This window comes from Sylvia atricapilla, chromosome 6, assembly GCF_009819655.1.
Source record: "Sylvia atricapilla isolate bSylAtr1 chromosome 6, bSylAtr1.pri, whole genome shotgun sequence".
In the NCBI taxonomy this organism is placed as follows: Eukaryota; Metazoa; Chordata; class Aves; order Passeriformes; family Sylviidae; genus Sylvia; species Sylvia atricapilla.
Window position 1 is genome coordinate 51,709,996 of NC_089145.1, and position 25,678 is coordinate 51,735,673.

Sequence of the window (25,678 nt, forward strand, 5' to 3'; positions counted from 1 at the left end):
AAAAGCTTTGCCCAAAAGATTTCATTTATCAACAGCGAGATGGCACAATTAATGCAAAAACTGAACAAACATACTAATTTTCTTTGAAAATTAAACCAAATCACTCAGCTTTTTTTAAAATTTTTAATTCAGTCCTGTTAGTCTTTTGAGAATTTCTATAGGAAAAAAAATAGCATTTTGACTGGTTAACAATGACAATACAAGTGGCTAATTTACTCAATCAGTTGTATCAAGAAATCTGTGCAAGGTGTCTTCCCAGTCAAGACAACACAGGCTGCAAAGCACAGGAAGATCTCAAAATTTTATTTTTCTTGATTTTTTTTGAATATTCTTTTTGTCCATCCTAGTTTTACAGTGTAAACGGCTTCAAACTCTTTCTGAGTAATAAAGACTTCATGAAATTATGTTTGAGGCCTTTTTAATTCTGGTTTGAGAAAGTATTCGAAAAGAAGTATTTACTCATATGTGTCTTGAAGAATCAAGGAAAAGACTTTCAATGCATTAAGCTGTTTTTAATCTTTTGTTTGTTTCCAAGAAGATTGAAGAAAATATTTTTTCTCTGTATCTCTTGAACTTGTAAAATAAATCGTAAATTCTGTAAATTGCATGTAATTAAAGATAAACGCAGTTTCATTAACTTCAGTGATTATTCCTTTTTTGCAAATGTCTCCTGACTGCAGCTTGCCATGTGTGCTATATATAATTATATACATTAAACATTATAAATCAGAAGTATGTTGTTGTCTAAGAAGATCTTTATGATCATGATATTGGACCTGAAAAGATGCATCTATGTAAGCTTTGGTGTAAGATATAGCTTATGTTTTCTTCTGTATCAAAATGGAGCTATTTGCTTCTCAATATCTCAAATATTAATATCTCAAATATGTTACACGTGTTTTGCAACTCATTCAAAAGAATGACTTTGGCTTTCATTAATATATTGAGCTATTTTTATTTGTTTAATTTGGACACTTTTAGCGTTTGGTCTCGGTTGGTTTGGATTCGAAAAACACAGTTTGTGTATGGGACTGGAGAAAAGGAAAGTTGTTATCAATGGCTCCTGGTCATACAGACAGAGTAAGTATAACTAAGTAGTCTGAGCATCAGTGTCATTCTAGTTTGTTAAGCCATGTCTGTATATTCATACTAGACCTATGGCTGAACAAAAACCATTTTGTTTTAGAAACTGGATTTGCCTAAAGGTTAATATGAGTAAAAGACGTGAAGATATTTAAGATGTGTGCATTTGTTTCTAGAACAAAATGTGTAACTCAATGTTTATTTGTGTATTGTTTGTTGAGACTGAAAACATGTAGGGGAAGTGTAGAATTAATGCACTTCTCAGACCCTAATCCCATATGGGAAATCAAAATGCAAATAATTGCTTAAATTTTTCTAGTCTATAAATGAAGCTTAATGTTGTTTTATAATGTGTTTTAATTACTCTAGGGGAAAAAAAGCCAGAATAATATTGGGTATATATTGAGATTTCAGTATGGAATGAGAGGATAAAAAAGTCTTTCCAATGGACCTATTTAAAGCATTTCAGATTCCTTGTTAATTTGCTAAAAGTTTTTGCTGTTTTAACTGTCCTGTGCTAGAAAGACCATCTCTGCTGACATCCTTGGGGTTTTTTGTGCAGATATTTGATATTTCTTGGGATTTATACCAGCCAAACAAGCTCGTCAGCTGTGGCGTAAAACACATCAAGGTAATGAAATAACTTTTCATTTACAAAATATATAAGCTGCTGTAATATATGCTCTATAAAATATGTAAAAATAGAATCTAAAAGGAATATAGAATGCTAATGTGGAAGGTCTTGTGTAAGAATAATATTAGTTCTTAGAACTGCAATCCTGAATTACACCTGACTGCACTAGATATGTTAAAAGATCTGTGTGGGGATAAACAGACCCTCTCTGCTCAAGAGATTTCATGCCCTTGCAGAAGTAATGCAGTAGGAATGAAACAGTTGTCAGTAGCATTGTATTCAATGATTGTAATATAATTTAAAATTTAGGTTCTCTTAAACACGCTGTTTGAAATCTAAAGAAGTGTAAGACAGGATGCACATGGTTTAAGGTGACTCCAGGCACTCAAGTTTCTGAATCTTGCACAGTGAATTAATTCCTGCACTACAGAGGTGAAATGAATCGAAAAACCATTTCTTACCATTTAGAGAGGGTTTGGGGAGGCAGTGGAAGAGAAAGGAAGAGAAGAAGAAATATTTTCTTTTATTTTAATTCTTTTCCCTGCTTGTATTTGTGCCTTTGTCATTTGGAGCACTCTGTACCTGTTACAGGATTCATAATTTGGACAGTTCCTGTCTTTTTCAAACATGCTCTGTTTGATCCATGTAGCAAATGCTGGGCAGAAACAACTTCTTTTTCAGGTTTAACTTTGTCAGCAGGATTATCAGTGATTAGGAACCATGTTTCATGACAGTCAAAAGTCAGTCTTCTCCCGTGCATGGTTTTCTGTGTTACCACATAACAGCAGTAGATGGCAGCTTGAAAGTTCTGTATTGCTGTTGTGTGTAGGTTCCCATGGTGGGGAAAATGTGTTGCTTTTTATATGATGAACTTTTGAAGTAGAATGTTTTAATGACCTACTGGAAAAGGTCTTAAATCTGTTGGCTAGATTGCGTCAGTCTGATTTGGCATAGTATTTAGCATGTCAGTTACAGAATTCCATGAACTTGCTTAATAATGATCTTTTATTTTCTACTTCTCCATGAAGACCTTTATGCCGATAGTAAGCTGATATTTGAGAGCAGTGATTTACTATATTTTAGATGACTTTATGATGTCACACCATACCTATTTAGATAAGCAAAAGTTTGAGCAGCTTTTAAGGCTCTAGAAAGCCTTTCTAAATAGCAACATAATTTAAAAAATCATTTCTGTTTCCTGTGCAAAAACATTATTGAAAATCAGAATTCTAGAGGTATTTAGGCATTTGGATCAGGCAAGAGATTTTTGTTGATGTGTGTTTTTCCACTCTTTCTTGTTCTTTCAGATATCTTAAATTAATTTAATGTTTTTGATACTATTGTATTTTTTCTCAGATTATATTTTTTGCAAATTGTAATAGTACTTAATCAAGTTATGTAGATAAATCCAAGTGAACTGATATTGAAAAATTACATTTCTTAGATACATCACCCGCTTTCACATTGGAGCTAGGTGTTTGAATAAGAAGTGGCTGTGTAGTTGGTTCATAAACAACAACATGGTCTATGTCTTGAAATCTCTACTTTAGTTAAAAAAATACCACTGTAATGGTTTCACCTCAGCCAGAAGCTAAGCCCCAACCAGGTGTTCAATCACTCCACCACTAGCAGGACTGGGGAGAGAATTGGAAGGGGAGAAGCTGGAAAACTCATAGGTTGAGGTCAAGACAGTTTAATAAGGAAAGCAAAATCTGAACATGCAAGCAAAGCCCACCAAGGAATTAATCCACTGCTTCCCATGGGCAGGCAGGTATTCAGCCATCTCCAGGGGAGCACACATAATGGTGACTTGGGAAGACAAACTCCATCACTCCAAATGTCTCATGTTGTTCCATGCTCACCCCTTCTTCCCCTTACTTTATATACTGAGCATGATGCCACATGGTCTGGAATATCCCTTTGGTCAGTTTGGGTCACCTGTCCTGGCTGTGTCTCTTCCCAGCCTCCCATTCACCCCCAGCTTCCTCACCAGTGTTGCAGTAGGTAACCAGAAGAGCCCCTGGCTGTGCAAGCTGTGCTCAGCAATAACAAAACCATCTCTGTATTATCAACAGTGTTCAACCAAATCCAAAACACAGCCCCATACCAGCCATTGTGAAGAAAATTAACCATCCCAGCCCAAACCAGCACAACTAGTTAAGATACTGGGATTTGTCTAATCAATACCAGTTATTCTAATCAGTAATGTTAATTTCTGGTTATTTTTGGATTTCAGTGTTGCATGCAGGTACAAAAATCTATTCACGGTAACTTCTTACATTATCCCATATTAATTGAAGTCTGCTCAGAGTTTTGAATTGATTATTGGTAACAGAGTGCCTTGCTGTGAAATACAGTTCTATAAACTGTATGTTTATACAGTTCCATAAACTCACGCAGGAAACTCTATATGCTGAGACAATGTAAGAGTAACCTGTCAGCAGTGATCTTTCATGTTTTGTGCTGGATTACTTCAGCAACTTCACTTTCCAGTGCACGTTTATATGTTTGGACAGGAGAGTTTGAAAGGAATATCCAAGTGCTTCTTGTTTGCAGAGATTTCAGAAACTGCAGTGTTTATGTAGGGACTTACTTGGCAAGTATTGTGGTCTGACAAGAGACTTTGCTGGTCTTTAGTTCAGGATTCATTGGTACTTGTTGGGTGACCTAGGAAGGAATTCACACTTGTGTGATTACTGCAATTACATACAAATAGTTTATTAGAAAGTTCTTAAAAATCTCTGCCTCAGATGGCTACTCTGTGTAACCCATGGTTCTGATGAGAAATACATCTACAATAAAACCAGCTGCCTTCAAACGGAGCAAATAGCAAAAAATCTACATGCTTAGGTAGATTTATACATCTTTAAATGTATAAAGGAACATAAAGTACAAATGCAGCATTTTCAGCATGAAAGTCTTATATCAAAGAAAGGTAAGATAATTCTATTACGAAATGCTTTTCAAAAATAGCTGAAAATACAACTGACTCACAAATTATTATTTGAAAGAATTTTAGTGTGATTTACTGCTGATATCCCACAATTCCTTCCCAACTACTCTGATATGATGATTTTATGGAAAGATAGAGTTGGTTAATAACACAAAACATTATTAATCTGGAGAACTATGGCATGGAAAAGGAGGTGAATGGTGATGCTTTTTTCAGGGAAAGTACTTCTCTTTCTGATAGACATATTAAATGATGAAGTATTAACAAAATAGCCATCTTCCTAAATCACTTTATGTTACAGTTCTGGAGCTTGTGTGGCAATTCATTGACACCAAAGCGTGGTGTCTTTGGCAAGACCGGTGATCTCCAGACTATCCTGTGCCTCGCCTGTGCAAGGGATGAAGTGACATATTCCGGCGCACTGAACGGAGACATCTATGTGTGGAAAGGGATCAACCTTGTGCGGACAATACAGGGGGCACATGCTGTAAGTGTAGCTCTCTAAGGTCGTATTAAATGTTAAGGAGATTTCTGGAAAGCTGGAAAGGGCAATGCAAGGTCACTTTGTGCTCCTAAATGGTTTCAGTCATACTCAGGATGTCTTGTTTGAATATTTTTTTAGAACAGTACACGGCTTTGAAAGGTGAAGGTATCTCAGTGAAAGCTTAATAAAATCTTTTCAAAATGCTTGGTAATATCTTCTTTTAATTTAAATATTTAATATGAATATAGAGTGATTATATTTTTGCTATATAGGTTTTAATTACATTTTCCATGTTGTTTCAAAGCACATGGGTTTGTGATTAAAGTAGGCAGCAAAAAACCCCACTTGATGGTTTGCAGTCTGATTTATGCATACTAAACTGTGAAAATCCACATTACTTCCCATTAGGTAATATGCAGGATTTGACTTCCAATTGTCCAAGTATCACTTGAAAACAAAGCCAACCAGTTTCTGGTTGGTTTTACCTATGAAGCATGAAACTGCTAAGGTCACTTTATGAAGCTATATGACTTGCTGGTTGAATGTTAATTTTTGTTTTGAAAAAGCATTGTATGTTCTTGATAATATTTGAACTTACCATATTAACAATTTAACATGGTGTGAAAAAACAAACATATGAGTTCTGATATTGCAGCTTCAAACTTCTAGATAAAAATCAGTAACAATGATTCTTGCTTGTAAGAATGTGTTTGTTTTACTGGCCTGTTGGACTGGGTGGCCTGACATTTGTAACTGAAGTAGAAGAGTCACTCTTTGATTTAATCAGAGAGAGTGGAGAGGACAAAGCAATGAATGTTATGTGTAAGAGGTTGCAGTCACTTGTTGTAAGGAGACTCTCGGTTTACCCAAGATTTAGAAATAAACATTCAGGATGATTGCAGCTTGTTGAATGAACTAATAATTCAAAAGTGATTGGAGCACTTATTCAGACAGCTGTGTAATGACACTGTCTGCTTTTGAACAAAGATGAAGTTATGAAGAACATCTGTGTGTAAAATGCATCCCAGACTGTATTTTGCATTGGAGATTTCTTTATATACATAGAAGTATATGTGTGTATATATATATATATATAAATTACAGATAAACACACACAAGCATACTGTCCTGTATGCATCTTTAGAAATACTAAATGTATTCAAGAAGGCCCAATTATAAATCAGGAAGTATGAGGGGGTATTTTCAGTGTGGAGTTATCCCTGATTCTTGCTCTGTAATTTCAGATCTGGTTTCAGTCTTCATAATAAGTGTTCAATAGTGTTCTCTTTTTTTCTCTGTTTTCCTGAGATGATTGGACATTGCATATGCAGACCTTGATTTCCAGAGGAAAGAGTGCGCTTAGTCTGCTGTTGAAAACTGATGCCAAAATATTCTCCCATCCTGTTGGTGCTGTAGGAGACAGCTGTCCTGCATATTAACATACTTTTTACTTGGACTACGTAGAACAGCAACAGTTTATTTCTCAGAATAATGCAGTGCTTTTCAGCTGTTTAAGTGTGAAATGACACAACTGATAAACATAAGATGATGAGAGCTTGTTGCTCCATTCCCTTATGTGCTGTGTCAGTTCTTCATTGACCACAAGATCAAATTTGAAGTGTAGTAACATCCTTATCTTCAGTAACATCAATGGACGGAGCTCAGGTGACCTTGGAGTAGGTCTCATCTAGCCTTCTATTTTTGGCTCTGTCATCTAGGCTCAATGGAATTGTACTTTGCAGTACTGAAAATTAAGTAGGGACACTAGTTCATGTCTTTGAAATTCATTTTTACAAGAGATTAGAGTCTACAAATCTCACCAATTTCAGGGGGAAAAAGAACACAATAAAATATGGATGGAAGCTTCTTTCCAACAAAATAAAACCATGCTTTTCAATAAAAAATTACCTTAAAGGATAATATTGATAGACTAGTCAAAGCTGAACATATGGAAACTTGGAATGACAGAATCTCTTCAGCCATACTAAAATATTATCATGATATTTTATGGCTACTCAATTTAATAAATTATTGTACTTAGTTTTATTAATTATAAATTATGTCCTTGTCTGAAAAAAATGCAAATGTAAGTAACAAGATTTATGGTATATGTATATTGTTGAAGGGACAGTGTACACATAGTAGGGAATTAATGAAATTTCTCTTTAGTGTGCTAGTGTTGAAAATGTCATCCCTGCATACATGTTCATCATCCTGTATCATTACTCCTCAGTAGGTGTGACATAAACTGTAATCTTATTGAAGGAAGATGTCTCATTATTTGCATAAATACCATTCTTTTCTTGAAGCATAAATAGCAGATACTGGAAAACAGTTTCTAAAGCACATTAATGATATGGAGAAATAGTCCAGCCCCAGATTTATTAAGTTATTATTAAGACATTTTCTGCATTAATATAGAAAACCTGTTCTTTTCAAAGGTTGGTTCTCTTTGTGGTAGTTGCCTTAGCTGAAAAGACATTTTTCATTTTAAGAACCATTCAATGTGAAAAACCATGCTCTCCCAGTATGAACAACCAAGGAAACAGATAGCAACTTTAACACCAACAAGCAAATTAAGAATTTTTACTTCAGACAGAATATCTGTTTTCTGTCATAGCAGTACTAAGAGAGAGGAAAGTAGTTTCCCACAGATTTCTAACTGAGTTTGAGTAGAAACAAAAAGTTGAAAGCACATAAGTTGAGGTGCCTGGAGAATTAGTTGGAGGAGGATAAGTGAGTTCACCTAAAATAGAAGCAGGAATGAAAAGTAGAAAACATGCAAATGAACACAGAGTTCATGTGCATGGAACAATGGATAACAATGGGAAACTCCAATTCTAGATTTGCCTCCTTAATAATAATCCTAATAATAAAAATTTTAAAGGGGAGAAAAAAACCCAATAACATGAAAGCGTGTGTAAATTCGCTGGCAATGATAATACTCCATGAGGTGATTTGAAGGTCATGGAGCTGGCTCTGGAAAGTTAGTAAATATCTAGACTAATAAAAAAAAATCTTTTAATAGATGTCTCATTTGTGTAAAGTGCAAAGAACAGATTATCGAATCTTCCACTTATCACCTTATATGTTCTAAATTCAAGATAGTCCATGACTATCTTGAATTAAGATATTACAAGGTGTTACTTGGATATTAAAACAAAATTGTATGTTTAGTTAAAGCTAGTTAAAACACTGTACGTTTGAAAGATTCTTGTGTGCTATGCTTTTGCCTTTCATAGTAAATGTACATAAGACACTTTCTCAGCAGATGAATAATTAATTTTCAGATAGTCTTTCAGAGGTACACATTAAAGTTGTGTGGATTGATGTCAGAAACTGAGGTTAAATAACAAGCTCGAGGTTAAATAACAGGCACTCTGTTAAAACTATTGCACGCCTATGTCAGTTGGCTGAATGCTAATTAAATATAGATGGAAACAATATAATGAACTTAAATGAATGGTTTTAAGCTAGTATCATGTACCAACACGTTAAGTCATGCAATATTTTTTCCTGCTGCTTAGACTTGTCATTGGTTTCAAAGGTAACTGTCCACTTCTTTCAGCCAATGAGAGGTATATAGACAACTAATTTAAATCCTTATCCTAATATGCACATTTTAAAACTGCTTTCTGGATGATTTGTTAGACAGGAAGATCACATTTCACAGTAGTGTCTCTCCACTGCAAACTCACTGGCACCTATCTTAAATGTTTGCAATCCATTTCCTTACTTTGCAGTATATACTGGGAGAGACAATGTCTCAAAGTGCCCAACACGTGTGTTGCTTTACATTTCTGTGTCCTGTTGTGTATCTGGGAGTAAAAAGGAGGCACTGGAGTTGGTTTTGTGTTGGTATAGTGTCTCTGTTCTCCATGATGCTCAGTAGTAGTCAGTTACTTCTGAAGTTTCCCTATGATCTTCCAAGCTTTGTCCTAATTATAGCTAGCTGCAGTCCATGTGTTTTAGGAATTGTGTGGTCAGAATTAGAGTGGTGTATTTTATACACAAATTTAGCATTTAGATAAACTGACACTTGATTTTTGTCCATTGGGGGCAAGAAAGGTCTAGCAGAAATAGAAAACCATCAACTGCTTCATTGGAAGCTTCTTGGATTCAAGTAGTGGCTAAGTATTCATGCAGGAGGGATCATCTTTGTCAAATTCTTTTTGTACTTCTCCAGCTTTCAACTATAATTTCTGGTAGATCTGTCCATTTATTTTTTTTATTTGCTCCCATTCAACTATTTTTTTTTGAATTTGAGGGAACACAGATGTGATACCAGCTGGTTATGTTGGGAAAACAGGAAATAGCATTCTGAGAAAATGTTGATCGATTTGAGATATTATTTCCAGAATTTTCATGTTCATTAGGAAGTGAAATGAAGAATTCATAAAAGAAGAATGCAATCTGTATGCCAATCTTCATAAGTTTTAAGATGGAAGTCTTTGATTTGCACCTTTTATTTTTATTCAGAAGCACAGTCTTTGCAGCTCGCATTCAATTGGCTCTAACGAAGTCAGTGCAATTGTTTGCCTCTCATTACTGCTAGAGGGTTTTTAACCATCAAGAATCAAATTATGTTAATGACAATTTCAGGCTAAAGGATTAAAGAAGCATGAAGATTCCAAAGTTGATTTGCATTAACAATATTGTCAGTTTTTAAAAGGAAGGATTTACTGGCTGAGCTACCCCAGTAAAGAATCTATCTTTTCCCTTAAAGTGTGAGCCTAGAGCCTAACAATTAAATGAAATGTAGCAAAGCTCAGCTTTTTCCATAGATACTTACAGTCCCCATTAATGAGGGACATTTTTATAGTTTTCATCTCATTCTGTTATCCCAGTGGCACAAAGGCTGAAATGAGACTGTCCTATTGCATTTCAGGAGATTGAACAAGCACATCTGCCAAATCTCCTTGACAACCAGTATGTCCTTTTCAAGATAAGGGTATTCTGTGGAATGGAAAACAGATTAATGCTGGATCCACTTGATCTTATCTTCAGAGCATTCCGCCAGCTCCCACATCACCAAATGTCTGATTATTTTTTTAATACTGACTAATTAAATAATGGATTTTGGAAAGAGTTAATTAGAGAAAAGAAAATAATTCTATTATCAAGATTGCATTCCAAAAAGAACTTTAAAAGATTTAAACTTCGACAGAATTCAGCATATGCTACAAAATGAGCTGGAATTCCTCTAGACTTTTAGTTATTCCATGGCACCTAGAGTCGTAGAATCACTAAGGTTGGAAAAGGCTTCCAGGATTAGAGTCCAAATGTTAACCTGGCACTGCTGTGTTCACCACTAAACCCTAGCCACAGGTGCCATATTCACCTGGTTTTGAACACTTTTTGGAATTATCCCTCTAGGACTTCCCTGGGCAGCCTGCTCTGATACCTGGAACCTTATCAGTGAAGAAATTTTTACTAGTATCCAATCTAAACTTTTGGTGCAGCTGGAGACCATTTCCTCTCATCCTGTCAACTGTTACCTGGAAGAAGAGACAGACCCTCCCCTGGCTACACTCTCCTTTCAGTCAGCTGTAGACAGTGATAAGATCTCCCCTGAACCTCCTTTTCTCCAGGCTGAACAACCCCAGCTCCCTCAGCTGCTCCTCATAAGAATTCTCACAATAAGAAAGATTAATGCAGTGAAACAGACAGACACACACAGAGAAAAACAAATACAGTTTGTGCTGTATTTTCAAAAAGCTCTAGGCTCCTAAAGAAACAGAGGATTTTCAAGATGTTAGAGATAATGAGAATTAGCCTTCTAAGCTGCTTATGACTTAGAAATTCCACTACATTTCTGTTTAGACAGTACTACTCCTGAACTTGTGACTTGTCATAGAAGTCTCTTTCTTCAGAATGGACATGACATGTCGAAAAATTTGAGGTCTGTCACCCTCGTCTTTCAGTTTTGATTGTCATGTGACATTCTAGCAGGCTTTTTTTTGTGAAAGCTGAGAGATATCTTTTTGCTTAACATGATAAATTATATCCTTGTTACCTGATGCTAGAGAAGCAAACAAAATCCATATTTTATTATGACCAGTCGATTATGCTATTTTTCTTAGTTGTAATTTAAGAAGAAAAACATACTGGTAGGAGATAATAGTCATGAGTACCTCAGAATTCTCACAAGTCACATCGTATCCTAATTTGTTCTGTGAGTGTACAGCTTTTTTTTCCCCCAAAAGCCAGTCTCTCCTTCACAAATTGCTTTCATCTTTGCAGATAATGTGCTTCATTACTATAACATCTGGACTCTATCTAAAGAACTGTTGGTATTTTACTTCTTTACCAAACTGAAATTTCAGACCAATATTATAGAAGATACATGTATATTATTGGCTATTCTACTTTCTTTTGGGCAGGAGTTAGAGGCAGATTTTCTCTTCCATTGTTTCTAATACTCTCTTGTTTTCTTTTGTCATAGCTGTATATTACATTCTTTAAATAAATATGGAGCAATTTTTTAAATTTCTCATAGTCTTATCAGCTAAAGTTGCTCTTTCAGTAGCTTTTCTTACTGAAATGTGTGAGTTATTTCTGAATATAAGGCTAGTGAATTGTGTAGGTATTTAAAAAAAACTCATAGCATGTATGCCATTTAGATATGTATTGTTAAATATAGTGGCTATGGCTATAGTATCTTTATTTTAATACTATATATATCATCCATGCCTCTTTGTTATCCTGAATAAAACATGTATCAAGTGAGTTGAAGAAAATGAGTTAGGTTTTGTTTCCTGATGTTTGCCTTTAAAATAAGAATTCATATTAATTTTTAATGGTGCAGCATGATCATTGTTTTTCTTAAGTTTTATTTCTAAACTTAAAATTTAAATCAGTCTTCCTTGGTATAAAAAAATGAAATCCCAGAAGTTTTTTGTGTTGTATAACAGCTGAGTACTAGCAACCAAGGCTCTAAACCAAGCCTAACAGAGATCATGGGAAATCTTCATGCTGACTTTGATTAGAGTTGGACCAGGTCCTAAGGCAAGAGGATATGAAATTAAGCTCTTTCTAGGGATAAGAAGCAGCACCACTATGATGATGACCATCAGAAGGAAAGCGTTCCTGCAGCAATTCACTTACTGTTTATCACTTGTTGGTAATTCTGCCTGTTTTGAGTTTGTTTCCATTTCTGACTTGCACGTATTTGAAGCTTGTATTAGTTGCATGCTGTTTTTTCTCTAATCTGTGAATGTTGTTAAAAGTCACTTTCTTCTCCCTTTAGGCAGGAATTTTCAGCATGAATGCCTGTGAAGAGGGGTTTGCCACTGGTGGCAGGGATGGCTGTGTTCGCTTGTGGGACTTAAATTTTAAACCAATTACTGTGATTGATCTCAGGGAAACAGACCAGGGATATAAAGGTAAAGAGAAATTTGTTGCTTTCAATATATCAATAAGATAGGAAATTTATCAGCATTTTGAACAAGAAAAGGCTTTAAAATCCAAAACCTTGTTTTAGGTATGTAACTATGAACTCTTTGCAGAAATAGAGTAGATCATGCTCACTTGTATGAAGGTCATAGTTACTTTTACAAACAGTACCTATGATGAGGATGTAGACACAGATTTAATTTTTTTATGCATGTTTTTAGAGCACAGCAGTTTTTAGCAAGGAACAGTAATGCTTTAAGAGAACTTGGGACAGTGAGATCTACAGTGTAAAACAATTGAGTACAATAACTTCACTTGCTAGTTATCCAAATTTTCCTTAAAACTGTTTGGATGTTATCTATAGTTTTGTGGAAATTAGAACACTGCTTACTTGTAACTATGACTTCAGTTACTGTTCGTGTCATGCTAAAATTTTACATAGAGTGTTTCAGATATTGTTGTTGTAATGATTTAGGATAAGAATACAAACATGTACTGAAGCATTAATGTCACTCATAATATTGCTTTTGTTGGCATTTGGTTTTCTTTGCCCCTAGTCACTTTTGTTACATTCTAATATCTTGCCAAGAATTTGAAAATGTGTTGGAATGTCTGATAGCAATGAGATACTCAGGGTTAATACATTACTGATTACAAGTGAAGTCTTTCTATGCTGTAATTGACATGGCATTCCCACCAAAACTGTGAAGTGTTGCAACAAGATGGAAGACATTTAATTTTAAATATGCCCAGCAGAGTGGCTCTGCTTTAAATTTAAATTTACTTGGCTACTGCCTGTCAGTTGTGATGCATGTAGCTGAAAGCTGTTTCATTCCCTGTTTCATTCTTTCAGACGTGTTCTCACCTGCAGTTTGCCTCCTTTAGTTCTGATGTGACAGACTCTTACCATATTTTGCCTTGTTGAATGCCCATGACAGAGCAAGCAGATTTTTAAAAAATCTTATCTTGAATTAAATGAGTTTCCTGATTCTTTTCCCTTCACTCTTTTTTTCTTACATACTTCTGAGGATTGCCTTTCTGACTTGTCCTCTTGCTTTTTTTCTTAATTGCATTTTCTGCTACTCCACTGTCTTATCTCTTGGTATACTCTATATATTTCTTCCAAGTAGTCACTAAAAAAGTTTATGTTCCAAGGGCAAGTATGCCACTATCTATGAAATAGATAAAAAGAGTAAAAGAAGTAAATCTAGGAGTAAGAGAAGGGATATGGATACTTCTTGACATCTTCTTGCTTTTATGCTTTGTCTTTTGCTACTTTACCTTTGTTTTGCAAGTTCTGAGGATGTATCTCTCAGTAACAATCTCTTCTACAGGTCTCTCTGTAAGGAGTGTTTGCTGGAGAGGAGACCATATACTCGTTGGGACACAAGATAGTGAAATTTTTGAAATTGTGGTGCATGAGCGTAATAAGCCTTTCCTGATAATGCAGGGGCACTGTGAAGGAGAGCTGTGGGCTTTGGCTGTCCATCCTACCAAACCCCTGGCCATGACTGGAAGTGATGATCGATCAGTCAGGTTAAATTTTGTTTCTTTGTTAAACTGCATACAGTTTTACACCATCAACTCATTTCGTAATTAATCTAATTGAAATGTGCGCATTTTAAAGTTAGTAAAATGTGGCATTGATGTACTTCTGCAGTTAAGTTATGCAGGAAATTAGTGCTCTCCAGTACTAAAATACAGTGGAAGTATATATTTTCCAAAACCCCCATATAGGAAATTTGGAAATATTTCATTTCGGCCAACACTGAGCACTCAGAGACAAGTATCCTTTAAGTCTTTCCTTTTCAGGAATTATGTTAAACATGCACAGCTTGCAATGAAAAAAAAACTTGTGATAAAAACTTACACATTTTAGTCTTAACATATTTACTTTTCCAAATGATGTAAATTAATTTTTCACTTTTAACAAAAAATTCACTTCTAACGTGTGAATTTCATCAAACCTAGTCCATGCATTGTAAACAGAATATAAATTCTCAGAAAGTACACCTAATTGCTCCCTCTTATATGTTCATCTCTATTTTTTTTTTGGTCAAAACCACCTTTCCTTTCTTATAAATTAAAGGTGTTGTTATTTTTGTTAAATATCTGAAATGTAACACTGTTAAGCAAATAAATAATTCAATTATTGATGTTGAAATATTACTCTCAAATTCCAGATATAATTGTAAATAATAGATGTAATCTACCTTGTTATAAAAGCTTACATATTTTAATATTATTAATTATAAGAAGTTATCAATGAGAGTTTGATTGGAAAATTTGTTTATACTGATCATGATTGGAAAAGTTGTTTATACTGATCGAAATTGTTATTTAATGTTTCTGGCTAAAATTATTAGCAAAATAGTGGAATTCTTGCAGGAATGGTCTCAAAGTATGTATTGTCATACGCTATCATCTTTTTATATTCAGAAAATCAAAATTAATCTGTCCCCACATTTTCTCATTAGAGGTAGTCTCACCTTTTAAAATATAAGAATATTTCTTGTGTATGCAAAATCCACACTTACGTCTTAGATTTTCATTGTGGAAAATTATTTTAAAATAGGGATGCTGCCATTTCCAGCACTGTGCAGAAATTCAGGGCTTCATCTTACCCGTGACAAATCTGCAAATCCGTTTTACATTTGGAATAATCACTTCCTTGTAGGATCTGGAGTTTAATCGACCATGCTCTGATTGCCCGGTGCAACATGGAGGAGCCCATTCGCTGTGCCGCCGTGAGCACCGATGGGATCCACCTTGCTCTTGGAATGAAGGATGGCTCTTTCACTGTGCTTCGAGTCAGGTATGCTACAAAACTACAAAAAATACATTATTAATATTTTAAAGATACATTATTAATATTTTGATAGTCTTGTGGCCATGCATGGGGTCATTCGCAGCTCTGTTTTAAATGGGGGAGAGTGCTCAGATTTTTTAAATGTGTGCTACATATGTTCATGTTGTTCCATAACAACCCATTTGAACAAGTATATTGGTCTATTTGCAGTGTGACTGTGTTCTAGGAAATGTGTTACTTTAGGGTTTAGATTTATGAATTATCCTCGAATTACTGAGAAATAAATTTTCATTACTTCCTAAATTGTTTTCATGTGTTGGAATTCTGCTGTCAGCACATCTTGCATACAAAACCAGTACTGCCTTGTGCTGCTGTGATCCCACAGTTTTAAAGGGAAAATGAGATTTGTGTCTCATGCCGGTGAAGTTTCCTTCCCTGGGTGAATAAATATCTCATCATCTACCTGATGAAATTTTCTTGTGGACTCAGTTTGAATGGTTCCATTTGTTCACTGTCCCTCTAGCCCAGTGAAGCACCTTCTTGTGTCACTGTTTCCTTCCTCCATGAAGCCCTAACCAACTCTAAAAACAGCAGTGTTGTGTTTGCATGTAGGATAGTTAGGTTCAGTTTCACAATCTTGTTAATTTTTTAGACTGGGAACTTAACAGTGTGATGAGGCTCTTCTCTACTTATGTCATGCTTTCTTTCGTACTACAGAGATATGACTGAGGTTGTTCATATCAAAGACAGGAAAGAAGCTATTCATGAACTCAAATATTCTCCAGATGGGAATTTCCTAGCTGTTGGTTCCAATGACAGCTCTGTGGACATATATGGTGTTGTTCAGCGATACAAGAAAGTTGGGGAATGTATTGGATCCTTAAGCTTCATCACGCATATGGATTGGTCTTCGGACAGTAAATACTTACAGACCAATGATGGCAATGGAAAGAGACTTTTTTACAGAATGCCAAGTAAGATTCTGAGTTGCCTTCATGTTATTTCTTACTTATAACAGAAATAGCATATAGTGGTTTTGTGAAAAAAGCTAAATGTAAATTCTGGTTCAAAGCATGGGGGTATAGAGGAAGTTTTTTGTATTTTCATAAGAGTATTTGCAAGTATTTGAATAACTACAGCCTTTTTCTGGCAAAGTTACTGAAATATTTTTATCCTTATATGTTTACTCTTCTTTCCAATGCATATTTTTGTACTAGAGATGCTGCCTTATAATTTGTTTTGTTAAAAAACAAATAAATTTTTGGTTATACATATATTTATTTGTTTTACAAATAAATTTTTGTTCCACTTTTTTTAGAAGAATTAAGATGCAGCATTTAAATTAAATTTGGCAATAGCTTAATATCTTTGTTCTTACGAAGCTTGGATATTAAATGAATTATCATTTGATTGCACTGAATGGTTTTTAAAATGTGTGGAATAATCAGTACTTTGCAGCTCAGAAGAGGCATTTGGTTTTCTCTGACTATGTTTGCAACAGACTGAGAAATTCAACTGAAAAGAGCTTTTGCAAAGCGGAACTTTGTGACAACCCCATTATTGCAAGTGTTTTCAAAGACAATTTTCTTGAAAACTTGACTGAAGTGTCCCATAGTCTTGAAATAATTTCTATCAAGGTAGTTGCCTCTGTAGAGGACATATGCACATATTACTATCTTAAAGCTTGACATTTAAGTAGTTCGTACTAGACTACGCCAATGGCAGTATTTATCACAAGGCTTGACTTCCATCTGTTGCATATAATCTTTACACAATACTCTGTATTCTTCCCACTCATCCTTTGTAGTATTTATATTTATGGCAACTGTGTATTATCACCTCTTTTTATATTGTCCCTTCATTCTTATGAAAGATTTATTCTGTGCACTTTGAGCTTTTAATAACTCTCTGCTGAAGCATCTAATTAATTCTATGTACAATCTTGATTCTGAATGCAAAGAAAGATGTGTAAGAAAAGGTAGTGAGAATTTAATTAGACAGTAACAAAGAGACACAGGAAAAGCAATTTGAAATTATATAGACAGCTTTCAACCTGGAGTTTCTTCATATGTTAGTGTGTGGGATTGTGAAACCTTGTTTATGCAAAAGAAGAGTTAGAGGAATCTCCCAGATATTTCAAAATAATGATCAAATTGTGTAATACTTGAAATTCCACTATGAATTAAGAAACTTACAGTTGTCTGGCACAAGACCTGCAGGATTTAATTATGGATATAACCAGTATTGTTAATCACTGTTTACATGGATTAGTGATTGAAGGTTAAAAGTGAATTGTTGTCCTGCTCACCTTCTGCAGGTGTGTGTTCAGTGTGACTCACAGCTCTTGCCTTTGCTTGCACTGTTCTTGCATTGCTCCAGCCCTTGGCTTCTGGCCTTTCCAGAAGTGGAAAGTGGGCTTTTGTCCACTTTTGCCCACTTAGTGGGCTTTTGGTCTGACTCAGTTCCTCAGCTTTTACCCTGTGGGATTGGATCAATCTCATGGCAGTAGAGCTGATGTGAAATAATGTAACAAGGACCTAAGCATGAAATTGGTGATTTTTGTAATTTGCAGTGTTCAAATGTGAGTTCTTCAGTTCTTGCTTTAAATAATCCAAGTTTCTACAATCATTCAGCAACAGATTTTTAATGAAATTTATCTTAGAACAATTGTATGTATTTTTGATAAACATTTTAAAAGTAATGCAGTCTCAAGCAGATACCAAGAAATAAAAACTGTGAAGTAACAAAACTATGATCTTATGTTAAATAGTCTTGAGAAGTCTTCTTACTGATACTGTTGGTCATAATAGAGAATACTACATCAGAAGTCAGTTTTTAATTTTGTTGCACTTGGATTCAATTTTTAGAGAATTTTTTTAAAATATCACATTCTTTAAAATTGCATGAGTGAATATTGAAAAAATGGCTCTTTATTTTTTGCTTAGGTGGAAAAGAAGTAACAAACAAGGAGGAATTGAAAGGCATTCAATGGGCATCATGGACCTGTGTTTCTGGCCTCGAAGTTAATGGAATCTGGCCCAAATATTCAGATATAAATGATATAAATTCTGTGGATGCAAATTTTATTGGTCAAGTTATGGTTACAGCTGATGATTATGGAATAGTAAAGCTCTTTCGATACCCATGTCTAAGAAAAGGTAGTGCCTTTTGAATTCAATTGTATGTATATTTTTAATTGTGACTATTGTGTGGCTATTCAAGAAAAATGTATTAGAAGACTGTAAAATGAAATGGTTTTTTATATCACTTTTTTCAAAAAGAGTTTAAAAACATGGGGGTTATCAGTCTTTAAAAACAACATCAAAATTTTTCTTTTTAAGTAAATAAAGCTTGGAGACATATCCTACGACCTATCCATGCAGTTGTAGCCAGCATTAAACATGAATGGTATCTAGAATGAAGTTCTTCAAACAGCTCTGAAACAATAAAGCCTTTCTGGTATAAAAAGATTACTTACAATGGAGTGCTGTTAGGAATTTCATTTCAGTAACTCATCCAATGATTGTGTTTTCGTTATGTAGCCATGAAAATGTTAGCTGGATGTAGCTGTACTACTACTACTACCAGTTCTACTGCTAAATGTGGGAGGAGATGAATTGCTCAGTGCTTAGCACTGAGATTGTACATTGGGAACCCGTGCTACAAGCATGTATATGGGGGTGTTTTCACAGACCTAAATATACATGATTTAAATAACTGTATTTTTCTCAAAGTAGAAGTAATAATTGTCAAAATCTTAGTTTGTAAAAAGTAAAATAAAATTAATACAGTGAAATTCTAAAACTCTCTGGTACACCTCATACAGCATTATCGTAGGACTTCTGTTCTTGTGTTTAACTTGATTAAGTTACTATATTTTGGAGCCAAAACTTAAAAATATATCTTACACACATATTAAAATTTGTGAAAACTGCAAAAAGTCGTTGCTATTGATTATAATACCAGTAGTAATTAGAATATCTTTATTAAACACCACTTTTTCTATGGCTTCGTTAATATGATTTTCTGAAGTGCTTCCAAAACATGTGTTTCACAAATATTGAGAGAGATTTTTATTCTTGTTCTAGGAGCAAAGTTTAAAAAATACCTTGGTCATTCTGCTCACGTGACAAACGTCAGATGGTCACACGATCACCAGTGGGTTGTTTCCATTGGAGGAGCTGATCATTCTGTCTTTCAGTGGAAGTTTGTCCCCGACCGCAAGTTGAAGGACACTCTTCATATAGCACCCCAAGGTAAGTAACTAACTGAAAAAAAAAACAACAGAAGGGTGGGAGGCAGGGAGGCTGAAAGAGAAGTAAAAATTTTTGGTGCCCATATTGAAATAAATTCAAAATTGTCAGTCTGCACAATTACAACTGTTGTTCTTTAAACTTTGCAGGTGCCTGAAGCACCTGATAGAGTCACCTAATACTTGTCCTGGTTTGGCATTAATTGATCTTTGGTGAAGATGAAAAAAAGTCTGTGCACTGGCATTTGGCCAGTGGTCAAATCATCACACCTGTGTGTTCAGGCTAGCAAGGGTATGAAAAACCCTTCACTGCTGTGCTTTCTTTGAGATGGAAAATTTTAAATGTTCAAATCATAGATACGAATTTCTGAATTCTGTATATGTCACCCTTTACTAGATTGACAACAATGTGGTGCTCAGACGTCACTGGAAAAATACAGTTTTATACTAATTTGTTTAATGTTTTGAAGTATTTAGATGATTATTTAAGTATTATAACTGATTTTTTTTTAAGCAGAATGTAGATGTTTAATGTTTGGGAAAAAATGAAGATCATGTTTCCACTAGTGACTAATTAAACAATTATTCTCATGAGTTTCCTAAATCAAAACAGTTAAATGAGCACCTCCCTTAGGAATTCCTAAAGGAACTTAGAGAATCCTTTGGGAAATGAAAATATAGAGTTACAATAAAATGGCTGTTTCACCATCTAATTGCTCAGATCAGATAAATATGTATCAGTATGGATCCAACAAACAGGTAAATAAATAGAGACGCAGTGGTGAACTTGTCAGTGACATATGCAGAAGGAAACAATTATAGGCTCATCCTACATGTCAAATTTATAAGACTACCCTTTTTCTCTGCAGTCACAAAAAAATTTTGCCTCTTTCTTCTCATTTATAATTTTTTTCCCTATGCCTTAACCTACCTGAAGGATTTCTACTTGCATCAGTGGCTCATTTAAACAGAAGTTTCTCCTTAGATCCTTTGTTAATTTTGTGCAAATCTCAGTTTCTGCTTTACAGTGATTATTTCATTATCTTTTTTTTCCTTTCCTCCTAACATTAAAGCTGATGAAATAAATTTAGTTAATAAAAACTAACTCACTCCAACACGCCAAATTAATCATATTTATGGCTTATTTCTGTGTAGCAGCAGAATTGTTCCTATCAATTATTAGCAGTTTATGTTGTAGTTAACATCAGCATTGATTATTAAATCAGAAACTTTAAGCAGTTAGTTTAAAATTTCTGGCTTGTAATTTAGGTTGCCTAATGTTTTATTTCTGTTTTCTTGGTGACAGAGAGTCTGGTTGATTCTAATAGTGATGAATCAGATTCAGATCAGTCTGATGTTCCAGAGCTGGACTCTGAAATTGAACAAGAGACTCAGATCACCTATCGTCGACAGGTAAAGATTTTAGTTTTAATTGCAGTTGGAAGCTTCCTAGGATTTAACTTGGTCATTTATGAAGACTGTTGAAATCTCAAAACTGGGGAGACTGCACAGGAGCTGACCAAAACCTTTAGAATTTTTATTACCTGATGCATTCAAAAGATCACACTTATTAAAATAAAAATATTAATTAATAATTACAAGGAAGTTATTTATTAATATTAATAGAGAGAAAAATTATTATCAGAACTTTGCCAAGGTTCCAACACAGGTAATCCTAGAAGACAATTTAAAGCCAAGTTGCACTATACAGTCACCAGCTACAGGTATTAGAGGGTTTTTCAGTTATGTCAGAATAACATTTTCATGAATGATAACAGCAGCTGAATTCTCAGAAACATGTTTTTATGATGAGTCTTTTAATTTTTAAATATGATTTTTCTCAAAGGTTTACAAAGAAGATCTACCTCAACTTAAAGAGCAATGCAAAGAAAAAAGAAAAAGTGCAGCTTCTAAGAGACGTGAGCGAGCTCCAGGGAACAGTATAAGACTGCATTTTGTTCATGGGTATGCAAACTAGGATTCTTTAAAATATACAAGCAGACTATTTGATTTTGTAGCCTGGTGTGTATAATTTAATAATCTGATCAAGGACTTTCGTGCCTGTTGCTTTATGATTTGATATTTTTATTTCTATCTGTATAGATAAATTTATACTAAATAATTAGAAAGCTTTGATGCCAGCATAATAATTCTACACATCAACTCAGAAGTGAATTCACATTCAAACTTTAGCTGGTACTTATTGCTTGAATACGTGTGACTAAATAAAGTATTCAGTAATCTCACCCATACTTTGGGGTGTCTGGAAAGCAATAGTTCTCTTTTGTGTGTGGTTTTGATAGCTAGCACAGAAACTTTGTGTAGTTGAAGATGACTGGATTCTGGACAAAGTGATGTTTCTAGCAGTGATTTATTAAAACAAAAAAAAGGCTAAACTTTGTACCTAGTCTGAAACAACTTACATGTTCCTTTCTTAGTTTAGGAATTAAATGTAATTCTTAATAGGTCTTGTAAGTCTGTTAAAAATGAGTTTATTCTCTTTTTGGAGCTAATTTGAGTAGTAGAATGACTTCTGGATGCATCCTTGAAATCTTATGATTTCATCATTAGGATTACTAGTTTCCATAATTCTTCATAAGTGAAGAATTTTTATCAGGAAAAAGATGTGGTGTTTTAAAGCAAACTCGTACTAGATGTTACTGCATTAGAATAATGATTAGAAATATAAATTCTCTTGATATAAAGCAAAACCAAAGCCTTTATTCAAGTAAGACATTGCAAGTCAAGTTTTCCTTTCAAAAGATAGCTCTTTTCAGGAGGACAGCTTCTTTTCAGGTATAACTATACGCAGGGAGGAGTTACTGATACTGTCTTTATAATGGCACTTAATTTCAGTAGGGCTCCACATGGACTACTTAATAATTTGGCTAAGAATAGTTAATATTAAAATCAGCAGTTTTGTCTGCAGAAGACGTGTAGTCTGAGTAGTAGCTTTGGAAATAATGACAACTGGAAGCTTGGTACAGAGTTGGGGTGTTTTATTTCTCTTTTTGGTGCTGCAGAATTTTCAGTTGAAGATTTTTATATCTGTATAGAAAATGCATTAAGATGGGTAGCTGGTGTATGTAGTCTTTAAAATTTGGTCTTAGAATAAAACCAAATGATCCTGAAGAAGATGTAGCACAAGCAAGGGCCCTGGATCTTTGGTATTATTGTTATTTCCTTCGCAACAGAAGTGAAGCTTGACCAGAATATCCAGGAATGACCAGAAGTAGAATGTCCTGTTGAGTTCTGTCTGGTTACCCAATGGGCATCAAGAAAACTAATGAAGAATCCATGCTGAACAACAGATTTTTCTCAATGTCCAGGCTGTTAACTTTAAAGTGACCCACATCCAAGTGAGTAATAGGCATATTCTCTGATTCAGGAAGTCTGCTTTGCTTCATCTTTCTTTAGCTGCAATGGAAATGTCTTGGATGTTTCTTGAAAATGTAAGAAGTGGTGTTTTTTTTATAATTAGGGGAATCAGAAGCTCTTTTTCTTTTCTTTGTTTTTTGAGCTTGTTTGTCTTGTGTTTTGAATTTGTCAACTGCCTTGAAAGACAAACTTCTAAAACTCTCTTGATAACCTGTAAGAAATCTCTTAAACCTCTGGTTACTTCCTGTTTTGGAAGGGAATAAATTCAGAGCATGTGAGCCAGCTTCTGACTAACATGGACAAGGAAAGAACTTCTATTAAGGGGTTCAAATGTGTCTTTCTCTGAGAGATCTGATGCAGTTATGATCAGAAACGGGTTGCTAAATTGGTGTACAAATCTGTCCTTTTTTGGACTATTCCTGTATTTTAATTCTGCCATGTCTTTGGCAGGGTGGTGGTTCAGAAGCATGAACTATTCAGAAGAACCTTTTTATTGGACTCAATGCTTGTTATGCTTTCTTTTTCCTGGCAGGAAATAAGGATGCACATATAATACTCATGCCCCATATTCTCTCAGAACTGTGCTGTTGATTTCACCGTAATGATTTTTTGTATTTTTGAATAGTCATAGAGTCATAGAATGATTTTTCAATATTCAAAGTATTTAAGCACAATCTAGAGTGAGTTTCAGGATATCCACTGAACTAACCTCGGTGTAAAATTAAATTTGGTAGCAGTTTCAAGATGGCATGGGAATGCTCTGTAAGCATTATGGGATAATGCATAAGGCATTATTATAATGCCTTACAACACCTTGCATGGATTCGTACAAGTACCTACAAATCTGGAGGGAATAGCCTATGAGTGGGTCCTCTTGAGAAAACTACTGCTATGAAGAATATTTTAAAAAAAAGTTTCCACCTTTGTACTAAAGATTTCCACCTTTGTACTAAAGATGTTAGTTTTGACATTTGGTTCTTCTAGAGATTTTTGGGGAAGGGTCCCATTACATGTAGAAACCTCTCCCATATACTTTGAAGAGTAACATGCAAATTTTGAAATGCTTACAGCATTAGACAAGCTATGGACATCGACTCTGCCCAGAGAGGACATTACTTGTGAAGTTGCTGGTTAGTTGGATATAGATGTGTAACTTGCATATGTGGATAGGATTCAGCTTCAGGTTACAGAATTCACAGTGATGTATCCAAAAGGAGATGGTTTTATGTGTATATCTGAACTTCCATCACAGTCATGGGAGATGCAGTTAGTCAGTGGGAGGATAAGGAGTGATTTGGCTTAGGTAGAATGGCCAGCTGAGCAGCCCTGCAGGTAAAACTGACTGTATTGGCTATAGCCAATTGTTGACTAAAATGTAGGAATTAATGTATCTAGCAAACATGTGAACAGCTATGTTTACATGTCACTCTGGAATTGAATGCAGCCCCTACTATTCATGACTTTGGTAATGGCAACTTTTTTTCTCTGTGTAGCACTGAGGGAGCTACATCTTCTGATAGTTACTGTCATATTAACTCAAATCAATCCTGGATAATTAGCTATGGCAGAATGCAGTCTTATTTTTATTATGCCTTGATATATATTATACTGTAACTACAGTACAGAAATTGCTTTCACTATTATTTAGTCTATAGTTGCTAATCAAGTTGCCTTGTATATTTCTTTGGTTTATTTTCTGCATGTGAATAAATTATTTCTCTTAATGCTTTTTTGGAGATTAGCTAGTAATCTCTGTTCTAAATTGATTTAATAATGCAGATGTGTAAGTACTTTGGAACTGTGTAGAATATTCTTAGGGAATGATATTCTACATTGAAATATGCTTCTCTTCATTGCTGTTTAACCTAGGCCCATCACTTCCCTCTGGTGAGAAGTACCTGTATTGTCAAGGAGTTAGTAAACTGGGATGTGGGAAAGACCAGAGGTGTTTAATTTGGTGACAGAGAGTCTTTGTTGACACTTCTTGATATTTTGGCAAAATATGTTGTATCTGAATTGTAAACAATTGATTGTACTCATTTTTTGTAATTACTAGAAGAAACAAATCTAGAATTAACTAAAATTAACTTCTATCACAAGAAGTTGTGAGTACTAAGAACTATTTTCCTGCATCCTAGATACATTTAGGATATTTTAAGTAGTCCTGTGCTGCGTGGCGTTAATGTACTCAGTTTCACTATGTTTATTTTAGGCATAGTTTCACTGTGTTTAATTTATAGGCAATTGTTATGATGAGCTGGGAAAATTCTGGGTTTCTTGGTTGCATGTAGAAGGACCTGAAATCTTTTTGCTGTTTTCAAACTATTTACTTTTATAGGTGGTTGCTAAGCTTGCAAGAAATTGCTCAATGTCCAGTATTTCTTTCAGCACACGTATTTTCATAGATGTTGGTTTTTGTTGCTTTGGGTTTTTTTAATATTCTCCTTTAGGGTGCATATTTGGCCTTTTTTTTTTTTTTTTTTTTTTTTAATTACTCTGTGCTTGCAAAGGAAATCCAGTATGTTTAGCAGAGCACAGTGCAGAGTGAAACACAGGAAAATGATGTCTGAGCAACAATAGATTTAGGTATCTCCTTTGGCACTGTGCCTGCCTTTATAGTCCCTACTCCTCATCTACTGTTGTCATGTACTTAAAGTGGTGATGTTACATTCTGTGATAGGTTGTTTTTG

At 34.7% G+C, this 25,678-nt stretch overlaps 1 protein-coding gene across 2 annotated transcripts in view; it reads left to right on the plus strand.

Moving 5' to 3' along the window:
- The window catches only part of EML5 (EMAP like 5), a 95,553-nt gene that overhangs the window by 20,965 nt on the left and 48,910 nt on the right, over positions 1-25,678 (plus strand). For both annotated transcript variants that reach the window (XM_066321939.1, XM_066321940.1), the window contains exons 3-13: positions 982-1,080; positions 1,646-1,714; positions 4,972-5,157; positions 12,404-12,539; positions 13,884-14,085; positions 15,227-15,364; positions 16,076-16,332; positions 18,304-18,516; positions 19,447-19,614; positions 20,917-21,023; positions 21,457-21,575. In XM_066321939.1, coding sequence (XP_066178036.1) covers positions 982-1,080; positions 1,646-1,714; positions 4,972-5,157; positions 12,404-12,539; positions 13,884-14,085; positions 15,227-15,364; positions 16,076-16,332; positions 18,304-18,516; positions 19,447-19,614; positions 20,917-21,023; positions 21,457-21,575 — 1,694 coding nt within the window. The remainder of the gene's footprint in view (positions 1-981; positions 1,081-1,645; positions 1,715-4,971; positions 5,158-12,403; positions 12,540-13,883; positions 14,086-15,226; positions 15,365-16,075; positions 16,333-18,303; positions 18,517-19,446; positions 19,615-20,916; positions 21,024-21,456; positions 21,576-25,678) is intronic.